Source organism: Narcine bancroftii, chromosome 3, assembly GCF_036971445.1.
Source record: "Narcine bancroftii isolate sNarBan1 chromosome 3, sNarBan1.hap1, whole genome shotgun sequence".
Taxonomy (NCBI): Eukaryota; Metazoa; Chordata; class Chondrichthyes; order Torpediniformes; family Narcinidae; genus Narcine; species Narcine bancroftii.
The window spans coordinates 101,892,168-101,906,110 of NC_091471.1; the positions used below are offsets into that span (position 1 = coordinate 101,892,168).

General features: G+C 38.1%; 1 protein-coding gene across 7 annotated transcripts in view; it reads left to right on the forward strand.

The window, feature by feature from the left end:
* The window catches only part of lnx1 (ligand of numb-protein X 1), a 282,074-nt gene that overhangs the window by 200,170 nt on the left and 67,961 nt on the right, over nt 1-13,943 (forward strand). For all 7 annotated transcript variants that reach the window (XM_069924659.1, XM_069924664.1, XM_069924660.1 and 4 more), the window contains one exon: nt 1,072-1,274. In XM_069924659.1, the coding sequence (XP_069780760.1) occupies nt 1,072-1,274 (203 nt within the window). The remainder of the gene's footprint in view (nt 1-1,071; nt 1,275-13,943) is intronic.

Sequence of the window (13,943 nt, forward strand, 5' to 3'; positions counted from 1 at the left end):
AATTAGGTTAAGTTAAGTTAATAGTAATAAGTTTAAGATTGATCTTGTTATTATGTTTAAAGAAACTTAAAAGGAACTTTTGTTTAAGTATCCATTGTTTTGTTGAATATCTATTGCTGCTGGGTTTGGAGTTCTCTGGGCTCGTAACAGCTGTAATATGTTGTTATTGCGAATCATAGCTATATTGAACTGAAATGCTATTGCTTTTTTATCTTTGTAATCTAGTGCACATGTATTAATTATTAATATTGTGTATTAAGTAAATAGAATAAAATATTCCTATTAATCAGAAATGTCAAACTGCTGATTTTGCAGTTCAATTTCACTAAAAGATAATGCTCAGAATTTCCTGCGAGTGCTAAATGCGCATTAATCTTGAGATGTTCACTGAATAGTGCTAATCAAGTGGTTTAAATTATAAATCTTACACAAACTCTTTGGTGGACAGTTAAGCTGTACCCAGTGGCTAAAGTGGCTTCCAAAGCTCTCGAGAAATTTGAACATCTGGGCATCCCTGACATTCACAGACATTCAGTTAATATTAAAAGAAATTGATCATAATATTTTACTAGTAGGCTTGTTTTTTTAAATGCATTCAAACTAAATAATGTTTGCACTTTAAAAAATGACACCAATTAAGTAGATGCAAATTATCTGAAACTTGTTTCTCTCTCTTAAATCCATTCCAATCCAGTGAAATGATTGGAGTGACTAAGTGCCAAGTTAGAGCTGGCAGTGAATAAGCAAGCAAATTTCCCTCTGTTGACTGCTGGGAGACTTGAGGGAAATGGGTGCCCCTCTGCAGGGCTCCAGAGAGGTCCAAAGTTGGAGTGAAGTTGGCAAAATGGCAACAGACATTTGATAAAGTGAGACATAGAAACATAGAAGTGCATTCAAACAATTGTTAATAAATGCTGAGAATTTTATTCAGAGCTGCTCATTTCTCAGGAAATTCTGAGTTAATGTAAGATGATCAAATGTTTTGGAGATCATATTTGCATTTTAAGTCAATAAACTACTTAAAAAAGGGAAAAATTCAAACATTCAATCATATTTGTTTTAATTTTCCAGTATTTCCCAAGTTACATCACCTCATTCCAGATGGTGAAGTTACAACTATTAAGATCGATCGCTCTGATCCACATTTAAGCCTTGGCATCAGCATTGTGGGAGGATGTGAAACTTCTTTGGAAAATATTGTTATACAAGATGTTTATCGAGATGGTGCCATTGCTAAAGATGGCAGACTTTTACCAGGAGACATGATTCTCGAGGTATTGCAGATTCTGGAATTATTTCAAAATGCTTATTGTACCCTCTTCCTTTAGGATGTGGCATTGACATTTCCATTGCACAATTGAGGGAGTCATGAGGCAAATTAGTCGTTCTCTCTCCTGCTTCCACTGCTCACAAGACAGTAGATGGTAATGAGCAAATGTAGTGTTGTATGACCGATTTGTAGTTTAAAATTTGCTCTGCTCTTTTCATCACTTCATAATTATCTTACTGGCATGTCCCTTTTGCTTGAAGTCCATTATGTGTCAAATTCTATATCTCATTTATCTGCTTCTAAAGCCCTCTGGAATTAAATTGCTTATTGTTAGGTATACCTGGAGATAGTGAAAAGCTTTGTTTTGGATGCTATTCAGGCAAGTCCATCCATATTTACTGCAGCAGGTTGTGCAATAATAAAAAGAAAGTGTAGGGTGTAGTGTTACAAGACAAAGTGTAGATGTAGAGGATAGAACATTTAAAACAGTACAGAGGCATCATCGTTTACCATTTAGAGGTCCATTTAAGAATCTGGTGGGGGCATGGTAAGATGGCATAGAAGAAAGACATATGTTCCACCTTTCCCCAGCTGGATTATTAAATACTCCACTTTAAAAAGTGGTTAAAAATAGTTCTTTGAATAACAGTGATTCTTCATGGCTACTAATGTGAAGAAATCTAAAACTCAACTTCAGAAGAAATTACCATATAAAAGTATAGACGATCTGAGGCCTACCTATGCAGATTGGGATGAATATATTTACTATATTTGATTGTTTTTTAATTACATAATGAATATGTAATGGCTAGGGGAGTGGATGACACTGAAAGCTTTGGCTGCATTGTACCACTAGAGGGTTTTCCACACCCAGTGTTTTAGGGTGTTACTACCTTTTGGGTGGTTTTTATTTTTTGGTTTTTAATTTTTAAATTTTTTTTGTTTATTGAGGGGTGGGTTTTGTGTTTTTTTTTGGTGCTTTTTAAGAATTATAAAGAGGAATGTTATTTTAAAGTGTAAATATATTAGTAGTTAGCAAAAATGTTTACTTTGAATTTTGCAACTTTTAATGATCAGGGATTAAATAATCCAATTAAGTGAAAGAGGGTATTGGCTTATATAAAAAAATGAAAATTGATATTGCCTTTTTACAAGAAACACATTTGACCAAAAAGAAACATTTGAAATTGATTGGGTTGTACATTTGTTTTTTTCTTCTTTTAATTCTAAGGCAAAAGGGGTGGCAATTTTGATTCATAAAAATTTATCATTTGAATTGGAATCTTCAGAGGGAAATGTAGGTAGAGTTTTACGGGTGAATTGTAAAATCTTTGCTGAATCCTGGACTTTGCTTAATCTTTATGCACCTAATGTAGATGATGAGTGGTTTACTTCAGAAGCTTTTTTATTGTTAACTCAATTTACTGAAAATATTTTAGTTGGGGGAGATTTTAATTGTGTATTGGAACCTTTATTGGATAGAAACCCAAAGAGTATAAGGAAAGCAAAGACAGCAATACAGATTAAAGCATTGATGAAGGATTTAAATCTGGTAGATATTTGGAGAAAGGTTAATTCTACAGAGAATGATTTTTTTTATTCATCACAACATGATTCTTTTTCTAGGATTGATTTGTTTTGGTATCAGCACACCTACAGGGTAGAGTATTGCAAGCTGAATATAAAAGTAGAGTTCTATCTGACCATTCATTATTATTTTTTTCTTGTGAAAGTTAAGAAGTGGTATGCTCATCATATAGATGGAGGTTTAATGCAATGTTATTGAAAAACCAGAGTAACTTTTGTTAAAGAGCATATCTCTTTATTTTCGACTGAGAATATTAATTCTGTGGATAGTCACTTTGTAATATGGGATGCATTAAAAGCTTATTTGAGGGGACAGGTTATTAGTTATTCTACGAAAGTTAAGAAACAATTTATGGCAGAAAGTTTAATGTTGGAAAATCAGATTGCTGAGTTAGAGAAATATTTTCAGAAGGATGTGACTGAAGATAAAAAAGCCTCATTAGTGAAATTGAAATCACATTATAATACTTCACAAACTTATCAGTTTGAGTGTTTAATTAATCGAACTAAACAACGTAATTATGAGTTGGGAGAAAGAGCTCATAAGGTACTTGCTTGGCAATTGAAAGTTGAACAGGCATCTCGGACTATTAATGCCATCAAAAAGAATTCTATAGGCCTCAGGAAATTAATGACCAGTTTTATTCATTTTATCAAAAATTATATACTTCTGAGGGGAAGTGGGATAATGCTTCTATTGAAACTTATTTATCTAAATTGGGGTTGCCGGTATTAGATGAGAAAGATATCCAGGAATTGGAATCTCCATTTACAGATTTTGAAATTGAGGAAGCTATACAGGAAATGCCAAATGGAAAGTCCCCAGGGGACGATGGATTTCCTGTGGAATTTTATAATTTTTTTTAATGATGATTTATCTAGTGTATTTGGAGATGTGTTAAAACATGTTACTGTAGAACAGAAGTTGCTAGAATCTTGCCCAAGTGCCTTAATAACTGTTATTCCAAAAAAAGATAGAGATCTATTAAAAGTGTCTTCATATAGACCTATTTCTTTATTAAATGTAGATTATAAAATTATAGCTAAGGTACTAGCTAATAGACTTGCTACATACTTTCCTAAGTTGATATATACTGATCAAACAGGTTCTCTTCCTTCTTCTTCTTCTTTGGCTTGGCTTCGCGGACGAAGATTTATGGAGGGGGTAAAAAGTCCACGTCAGCTGCAGGCTCGTTTGTGGCTGACCAGTCCGATGCGGGACAGGCAGACACGATTGCAGCGGTTGCAAGGGAAAATTGGTTGGTTGGGGTTGGGTGTTGGGTTTTTCCTCCTTTGCCTTTTGTCAGTGAGGTGGGCTCTGCGGTCTTCTTCAAAGGAGGCTGCTGCCCGCCAAACTGTGAGGCGCCAAGATGCACGGTTTGAGGCGTTATCAGCCCACTGGCGGTGGTCAATGTGGCAGGCACCAAGAGATTTCTTTAGGCAGTCCTTGTACCTTTTCTTTGGTGCACCTCTGTCACGGTGGCCAGTGGAGAGCTCGCCATATAATACGATCTTGGGAAGGCGATGGTCCTCCATTCTGGAGACGTGACCCATCCAGCGCAGCTGGATCTTCAGCAGCGTGGACTCGATGCTGTCGACCTCTGCCATCTCGAGTACCTCGACGTTAGGGGTGTGAGCGCTCCAATGGATGTTGAGGATGGAGCGGAGACAACGCTGGTGGAAGCGTTCTAGGAGCCGTAGGTGGTGCCGGTAGAGGACCCATGATTCGGAGCCGAACAGGAGTGTGGGTATGACAACGGCTCTGTATACGCTTATCTTTGTGAGGTTTTTCAGTTGGTTGTTTTTCCAGACTCTTTTGTGTAGTCTTCCAAAGGCGCTATTTGCCTTGGCAAGTCTGTTGTCTATCTCATTGTCGATCCTTGCATCTGATGAAATGGTGCAGCCGAGATAGGTAAACTGGTTGACCGTTTTGAGTTTTGTGTGCCCGATGGAGATGTGGGGGGGCTGGTAGTCATGGTGGGGAGCTGGCTGATGGAGGACCTCAGTTTTCTTCAGGCTGACTTCCAGGCCAAACATTTTGGCAGTTTCCGCAAAGCAGGACGTCAAGCGCTGAAGAGCTGGCTCTGAATGGGCAACTAAAGCGGCATCATCTGCAAAGAGTAGTTCACGGACAAGTTTCTCTTGTGTCTTGGTGTGAGCTTGCAGGCGCCTCAGATTGAAGAGACTGCCATCCGTGCGGTACCGGATGTAAACAGCGTCTTCATTGTTGGGGTCTTTCATGGCTTGGTTCAGCATCATGCTGAAGAAGATTGAAAAGAGGGTTGGTGCGAGAACACAGCCTTGCTTCACGCCATTGTTAATGGAGAAGGGTTCAGAGAGCTCATTGCTGTATCTGACCCGACCTTGTTCGTTTTCGTGCAGTTGGATAATCATGTTGATGAACTTTGGGGGACATCCGATGCGCTCTAGTATTAATAGAACAAACAGGTTCTATTAAGAATAGAAATGCATGTGATAATATTCTTCGATTAATTACTTTGGTCAATGCATACCAAAAGCAGCCTAACCATCTATGGTGGTTACACTAGATGCAGAAAAGGCTTTTGATAGGGTTGAATGGGATTTTTTTAATTTAAGGTTAAAATTTGGCCCTTTTTTATTTGTTGGGTTAAAGTTTTTTTATACAAACCCGATTGCTAGGATGGTGACAAATGGTCAGATTTCTTTGCCATTTAGGTTGACTCATTCAACTCGGCAGGGCTGCCCATTGTCACCTGCCTTATTTGCATTGGCCATTGAACCATTAGCTCAGACTATTAGGCAAAATGATGAACTTAGAGGGATGAATGAAGAATATAAGATTAATTTATTTGCAGATGATGCATTTATATATTTGACAGAACCAGAATGGTCATTGAAACAGTTACAAGAGCATTTGTCAAAATTTGAAGAATTGTCAGGATATAAAGTTAATTGGGATAAAAGTGAAATTTTACCAGTTGGGATAGGTGATTTTTCAGAATTTTAAATTATTACAAAATTAAAGTGGACAAATAAAATTAAATACTTAGGTGTGTTTGAAGACATTAATTATCAGTCATTATATCAGTTAAATTATGTGCCTATATTAAAACGGAATTTTAAATTATTACAAAATTAAAGTGGACAAATAAAATTAAATATTTAGGTGTGTTTGAAGACATTAATTATCAGTCATTATATCAGTTAAATTATATGCCTATATTAAAACGGAATAAGTGGAAATATCTACCATTAACTTTGATTGGAAAGGTCAATTGTATTAAAATGAATATTTTTCCTCAAATTCAATATTTATTTCAGTCAATACCTTGTTTAGTTTCAAAAGGTATTTTCAGGATTTAAATAAGGTAATGCGGGAGTTTTTATGGAATGGTAAATTAGCTTGAGTGGCATTGTATAAACTTACATGGAAATATGCATTAGGTGGACTTCAGTTACCACATTTTAAAAATTATTATGAAACAGCCCAGTTAAAGTTTATTAGTAGGTTGATGGATTTAGATTATCCTCCAAGCTGGGCTAAGGTGGAAATGGCGTATATTTCTGAGATTAAGGTAAATGAATGTATATTTTATTGGAATTTGAATTTGTTACAGAAATATAATATGCCAGTATTGAAACATTTGTTAAGATTTGGATTTTAAAAAATAGGGTTTTGGGATCAAAACGTAAATTATTAATTTTAACTCCATTATATAATAATCAGCTTATTCCTTTTTCAATGTTTAATAATTATTTAAAGAGTTGGGATTTTAAGGGTATAAAGACAATACAGGATTGTTTTGAAGATGGATAATTTCTTTCTTTTAATCAATTGAGAGAAAGATTTTATATATCTGTAAATTCTTTGTTTGTGTATTACCAATTTAGAGGTTCAGTAAAGGATAAATATGGTAGAGAGATGAATTTACCTACTTTGTCGAGATTTGAGTCTTTGATTTACTCTGTACAAAAGAAGGGTTATATTTTGGTTATGCATAATATGTTACAAGATAATATGGATAAACCGGACTGGGAAAATTCTAAACTTAAATGGGAGCGTGATTTAGTGTTTATTTTTCCTGAAGATGATTGGGCAGATATGTGTCAGGATAATGTAATCAAATTGACAAATGTAAGATAAGGAATGGTTAATTATAATTTTTTACATCAATTATATTTGACTTTGGAGAAATTGAAAAAATATGGGTCTAGTAATTCAGATTTATGTTTTAGATGTGATTCATGTATTGGAACTTTTCTACATGGTGTTTGGACTTGTGTTTAAGTTCAACCATTCTGGAAAGGAATTGAAGTAGTTTTGGAAAAATTGTATAATTTTACATTACCATTAGATTCAATGATTTTTTTGTTGGGTAATTTGATTATGTTGAGGGGATTAGGTTTGGATAAAATTCAAATTGCTTTTGTATGTTTGGTGTTATCAGTAGCACGTAAATGTGTTGCAAGTACTTGGAAAGATAATACAGAGATTAATATACTATGTTGGCATAATGAATTGAAAGCTTGTATTGTTATGGAAAAAATACTTATAATTTACATGATAATTATTCCCTTTTTGTTAGTAAATGGTCTCCGTATTTGGATATACTTTGAATTGTTTTCAACATTTATAATTTTTTAATTATGTATATCATTTATATTTTTGGCTCCCCTTAAGGAAGTTGGCTGAAGGGGTGGGAGGGCAGGTTTGGGATTTATTTTGTAAAAATCAATTTTTGATTATTGGATTGTACGTTATGTTTTTTATCTTTAAATAAAGTTTGAAAAAAAGAAGAATCTGGTTACAACAGGAAAGAAACTTAATGAATCTTGAGGTTTGTGTTTTCAAGCACTTGTATCTGCTGCCTGACATGGCCTGGGTGGATTGGATCCTTTAAAATGTTGACAGCTTTCCTGAGATGGTGAGATGTACTGATCCTGATGGAATGGAGGTTTACTTCTCAAGAGAGATTTCATCGTTCAGCTGTCCCCATAGTGCCACAAGGACTATCAAGCACCCATCTACAATAGTCCTCATTTTCCTCTCCCATTGCCATTACGTCCCTCTTGGCCCACCCATTCATCTATTTTAGAAACAACTTACTAATAATTAATACACATTAATTAAAAACAGGGGGTCTTTATTATGGGTAGAATCCAGAACACCTGAGAAACCCACGCAGTGACAGGGAAACCATGCACAATCCATGCACTCAATACTCAGTGTCAGGATCGTGCCCAGGGCTGTGGAGCTGTGAGACAACAGCACTCATGGTCAGTTCCATTTTCAGCAATTCCAAAGCTTTCCTGAGGAACTGCATCTCATCATGCTTACTTTAAGCCACTCCTAACTAGGGGAAGAATTTCTCTTTCAATGCTTTTGCCATCCAAATCCTTTCTTTTTCCACCTGCACAGTAACAGACCATTTTGGTCCACAAGTCCATGTCGCCCAATTTACACCCAATTAACCTACCTCGATAAGTTCTGAATGGTAGGAAGAAATCGGAGCCCCCAAAGAAAACACACACAGACATAGGGAGAACAGACAAACTCCTTAAAGTGAGGGATTTGAATCCAAGTCTGGTCCCAATCTTTGGCACTGTACAGGTACTGTGCTAACCATTAGGATGCCAACCATACCGTCCTATTTGAGTGCAACTATTTTGGTCTCCACTCAATAATATGGCTCTTCCTAACTCAATATCTATTCCATTGCTACTGACCACAAATTTCAGAGATACTTGTATTCCAAGGATTAGAATTTTGTTTAGATAACATCTAGAACATGAACTTGAGCTTAGATATTAAGCTATGAAACCATAAAATGATCAATCTGATGTCCTGTTAAGTACAACAGAGAGCAGAGGTTTAGATGCACAATGCCTAATGTGGTGCAGGCCCAAATTCCTGAAGTGCACTTTCAGTCGGTAAGAGTCCCCAGCATATTTGATAATGTTGCTAAGTATCTGTAACATGCAGTTTGGAATCTTATTTTCCCTCAGCATTACTAATCCCTGCAATAAAGGTAGCATTTGGTTGCAAAGAGATTGGCAGAGGTTCAATTTGAACAAAGGCATACGACATTAAACAAACTCAGTTGCTTTGTGCCACATCAAACTTTGTTGGCCACACTGGCAAGAGAAAAGAGGCAAAGAAATTCAAAGGCCCAGCAAGATGATTACTACCTCATAATGATGAAGCACAGGCAATATATTTCCAAGTCTAGATGATGTGCATCCTTGAGGCCAACCTGACATATCCTTGTGGATCTGCTGGCTTTGTCCTTGATGATAAAGATGGCAGTTTGGAAGGAGCTGCTGTAATAGCCTAGGGAAGTAACTGCAATGCATTTTGTAATGGTATATACACTGTAGCCGGGCTACAAATGAGTTCCTGGTCAGTGATGGATCTCCATGGTGTTAATAATGACAAGTGTGGTGATGGTAATGTGATACAATGTTAAGGGAAGATGGATAGATTCTCACCTGTTGGAGATGATCATTGCTTGTAATTTTTGTGATGTAAATTATATATGCCTGTATCTGAATGCATGCAGGCATTGGCTACTTTATTTGCTGAGGAACTGTAAATGCATATTGATCAAGACCTGGGCCTCAGCATTTCATTGTGTAATTGGATCCTGGATTTCCTCACCTACAGACCACAATTAGTGAGGATCGGTAAGAACATCTCCTCCACAATCTCCATCAGTATCCACCCTGCTCTACTCACTTCAGACCTACGACTGTGTGCTCGGTACGCCAATAACACCATCTACAAATTTATGATGAAACCATGGTTGTGGGTTGCATAAAAGGGAGCAATTAGTCAGCTTACAGGAGGAAGATTGAAAACTTGGCTGAATGGCATACTAACAACAACTTTGCACTCAATGTCACCAAAACCAAAGAGCTAATTGTGGACTTTAGGAGGGGAAAATCAGAGGTGTGCGATCCAGTGATCATCAGGGTATCGAAAGTGGAGTGGATAAACCAATTTAAATTCCTGGGAATCACTATCTCTGAAGACCTTTCCTGGACCCAACACACAATGTCATTGTGAAGAAAGCACCTCCATTTTATCAGGAGTTTGCAGCGGTTTGATATCGAGAATTTTGGCAAACTTCTACAGTGTGCTGATCAGCTCCATCAAGGTAGTGGATACAGCTCAGTACATCACAGGCAAAACTCCACCCAGCATCGAGAAACTCTACATGGAACGCTGCCAATGGAGAGCAGCAGTGATCATCAAGCATCCACCCTTCCACCTCACACCTTAATATCTACATAAATCTAAACCAGAAATCTCGGAAATGTGCTTTATGTGATTTGGAGATTGGAACCTTTATCCACTTAACTTGGCTGTGCACAAGGAGAGATCCTTCTGGGGGGACCTGGGGGATATTTTCCTCAGGATCCAGAATTGCACCTTCTGCAAAACATTATGGGGGTGAGTTTAAACTGTCCAGGGACCTTCAGTTTGTGAAGGTTGCCTTGGCGGTAGCCAGGAAATGTATAGTGGTCACGTGGAAGTCCAACTCCCAACTAAACATTACATGATGGAATATGGAAATGCAAAGTTTGATTCCCTTGGAGAAAATAACGTACAATTTGAGGAGGATATAGGGCATATTTGTTAGCATTTGAGAAACTTATCTGCAGTATACAGGTCTGCAGATATGACTATCCCCCTTTGGAACAAGGTGACTGAAACAATTTGTCCCAACAGAGAAACGACTGGGATTAAGAAAATTGGTTGTGGCTCAGAAGACATTTTTTTAATATATTCCTTACCTTTGGTTACTTTGGATTTCTTTTATTTCTCCTAGGTGTGTTCATAGGTTTCTGTAGGGGTCGTTGACACCCCCCATTATTTGGGCTTTTCGTATCTGTATAATTTATATCACTTTATTTTTCATTGTTTCGGGTTGGGGGTGGGAGTGGATAAAAACGGACTCTATATGTTATACTGGTGTTTGAAGAAATTGTATTGTGTGCTTGAATTTATATGAGTCTATGAAGATCAAAAATAAAATATTTTAAAAAAAGATCCACCCCACCCAGGACATGTTCTCTTCATCATTGCAATCATCAGGAAAGATGTATAAGTGCTACAGGAACAGTTGCTATTCCTCCACCATCAAACTCCTTAACAACACTCAATCAGACTCATTTAAGGACTCCAAATTTGCACAGTTTGCTTGTACTTTCTTTGTTTAAATTTCTCTCTTTTGTATGCATATCTTTTTCTTGAGTACAGATTTTTGCACTACTAATAAGTGGAAATTTTGCCTGTCCTACAGGAAAAAGGATTTCAGGGTTGTATGTGATGTCATGTATGTACTCTGACAATAAATTTGAACTTTGAAAGTGAATATTGCACCATCAATAGTAAACCTTTGCAATTTTGATCTTGTGATGGAAAGGTCATTGATAATGCAACTGAAAATGATTGAGCCTGGGACATTGTCCTGAGGAACCCCAGCAGTGATGCCTGGAGTTGGGCTGTTTTTACCTCTCACAATCACACTATCTTCCTTTTTATCTTTCTAGTCTAATAACTGAAGTATTTTCCTCATGAGGCCTACTGACTTCAGTTTTACTAGGATTTCTTGATGTCACACTTGGTTAATGTTGCCCTGATACCAAGGACGGTCACTCTCACTTCACCTTTATAATTCTGCTCATGGGCCAAGACCGTGAAGAGGTCTGGGAACAGGTAGTTCTGGCAAAACCTACAATGAGCATTGGTGATCAGGTTATTGCTGACTAATGTCTGGCTTGACCCATCGATGCCTCCTTTCATCACTTTGCAAGTACTTACATTATTTCAGCTCATCTCTTGTACGTAAACACATACAATGATCTTTTCAATTTTCTGTTCTGTTGAGTTAGGAAATGATAAGTGTGGAGGACCTCAGAACTGTTTTTTCATAATATAGCTAGATTTCCATCTTGACATTTTGCAGACCCACATAGTTCTGGACACTACACTATTCCTGCTTGCATTGGAGGCAGATAGCAGAGTTACCCAATTTTCTTTTGTTATTCCATCCACCTATTTTCAGCAATACCAAAATAGATTAATCAGAATTTATTGTCATGAAGAACTCATGAAATTCAGTGCTTTGTGGCAGCATCATAGAGCAAACATTCATATGATAACCATCTTGCGACATTTCTATAACAAAAATAAAAATGGTAGTGCATGAAAAGTACGGCAGTGTCTTTGGTTTATTGATGATTCAGAAATCTGATGGCAGTGGGGAAGAAGTTGACCTTGTGCCGCTGAGTGCTCGTCTTTAGGCTCCTATACCTTTTTCCCGATGATAGCAGAGTGAAGAGGGCATAGCCTGGGTGGTGGGGGGGGGGGGGTCTTTGAGGATAGAGGGTGCTTTTTTTTAAACACAGCACCTCATGTCGATGTCTTTGATGGAGTGAAGTCTGGTGCCTGTTGTGGTGATATGTAATTACACCACTACGTCACCAGGAGTCATCCCGGTGACCTTGTATATAAAGCAGTCCAGAGCTACAGCCGAGCCTTCCAGGTTCATCTTGCAGAGAGACAAGACCTCTTAGAGTACATATTAGTTTATTAAAGCTGTCTTATACTCGCACTGCTGGTGTGGTTATTGTCAGTACACCTGTGATGTTGCAGGCCAAATTAACAACCCTCTGGAATTTATTCTTGTCCTGAGAGTTGGCACGGCCAGTGATGCAACCATCCAGAATGCTCTTTATGGTACACCTACAGAAGTTTACGAGAGACTTTGGTGACATACCAAATATCCTCAGACACCACACGAAGCAATTAGCTATTGTTCATCTCATTTGTTGCCATGGACCATTGCTTGGTGCAAATTTTGTGTATTTACCAAACTGATAATGATGATTATACCCCAGAGTTGTTAATTTGGCACTGAAGGGCTTTGGATGTCCTGGGAACCAACATCTGGAATTTCTGCTGCACTTATCCTATCAACTGTTATAACTTTAGTGAAAGTGATGGGGTTAATTGGTCAAGGGGCCAATAAAAGGAGTGAAAGGGGAGGGAGTGGCCAGCGAGGAGTGGCTCAGTGAGTGAGTGGAGAGTAAAGGTAGGCTGAGTTATTTGCCTTCATATTCAGAGTCATGCCAATAGGGTTAGTGCTCTGTACTGGGTGTCAGATGTGGGAACAATGGGTGACCTCCACCCTCCCAAATGGCCACATCTCCACCAGGTGTACCGAGATGCAGTTATTAAGGGACCAAATTAGGGATATGGAGTTGCAGATTGATGACCTGCGGCCTGTAAGGGAGAGTGAGGAGTTAATCGACTCAACTTTCAGGGCGATAAATACTCCATAACCCATGTCAGGGGAGGAAAGAAAAAAGCGAGAAAAACGGAGAGCACACCAGTGACTATCCCACTCAGCAACAGTTATGTTGTGTTGGATTCTGTTGAGGGAGATGACTGGACAGAAGATGGCCACGGGCAATGAGCCTGGCAGAGTGGTGCAAAAGAAAAAGAAAAGGAGAAATGCAGTAGTTATTGGGGACTCTATTGTCAGGGTTACAGACAGGAGGTTCTGTGAGCCAGATAAGTATACCCACATGGTATGCTGCCTCCCTGGTGCAAGGGTATGAGATATCACAAATCGGGTCCAAAATATTCTGAGAGGAGAGGGAGAGCAGCCTGATGTCTTGGTACATGTGGGTACAAATGACATTGACAAGAAAAGGGAGAAGGTAATGAAAAGGGATTACAGTGAGCTGGGACAAAAGCTGAAAGACAGGAACGCTAGGGTGATGATCTCAGGATTACAACCTGTTCCAAATGCAAGTGATGTAAAGAATGTAAGGATAAGGAAAATGAATGTGTGGCTGAGGGGCTGGTGTACAGGGCAAGGATTTGGCTTCTTGGATCATTGGGATCTCTTTTGGGGAAGGCATGATCTTTACAAGAAGGACGGGTTGCATCTAAATCCAAAAGGTGTCAACATTTTGGCAAGTATGTTTGGTACAGCAGTGGGGCAAGGTTTAAACTAATTTGGCAGGGGTATGGGAACCTGAGTGAGAGGGAAAAGGGTAGGGAAGATAAAGAAATGGCCAGGAAAAGTAA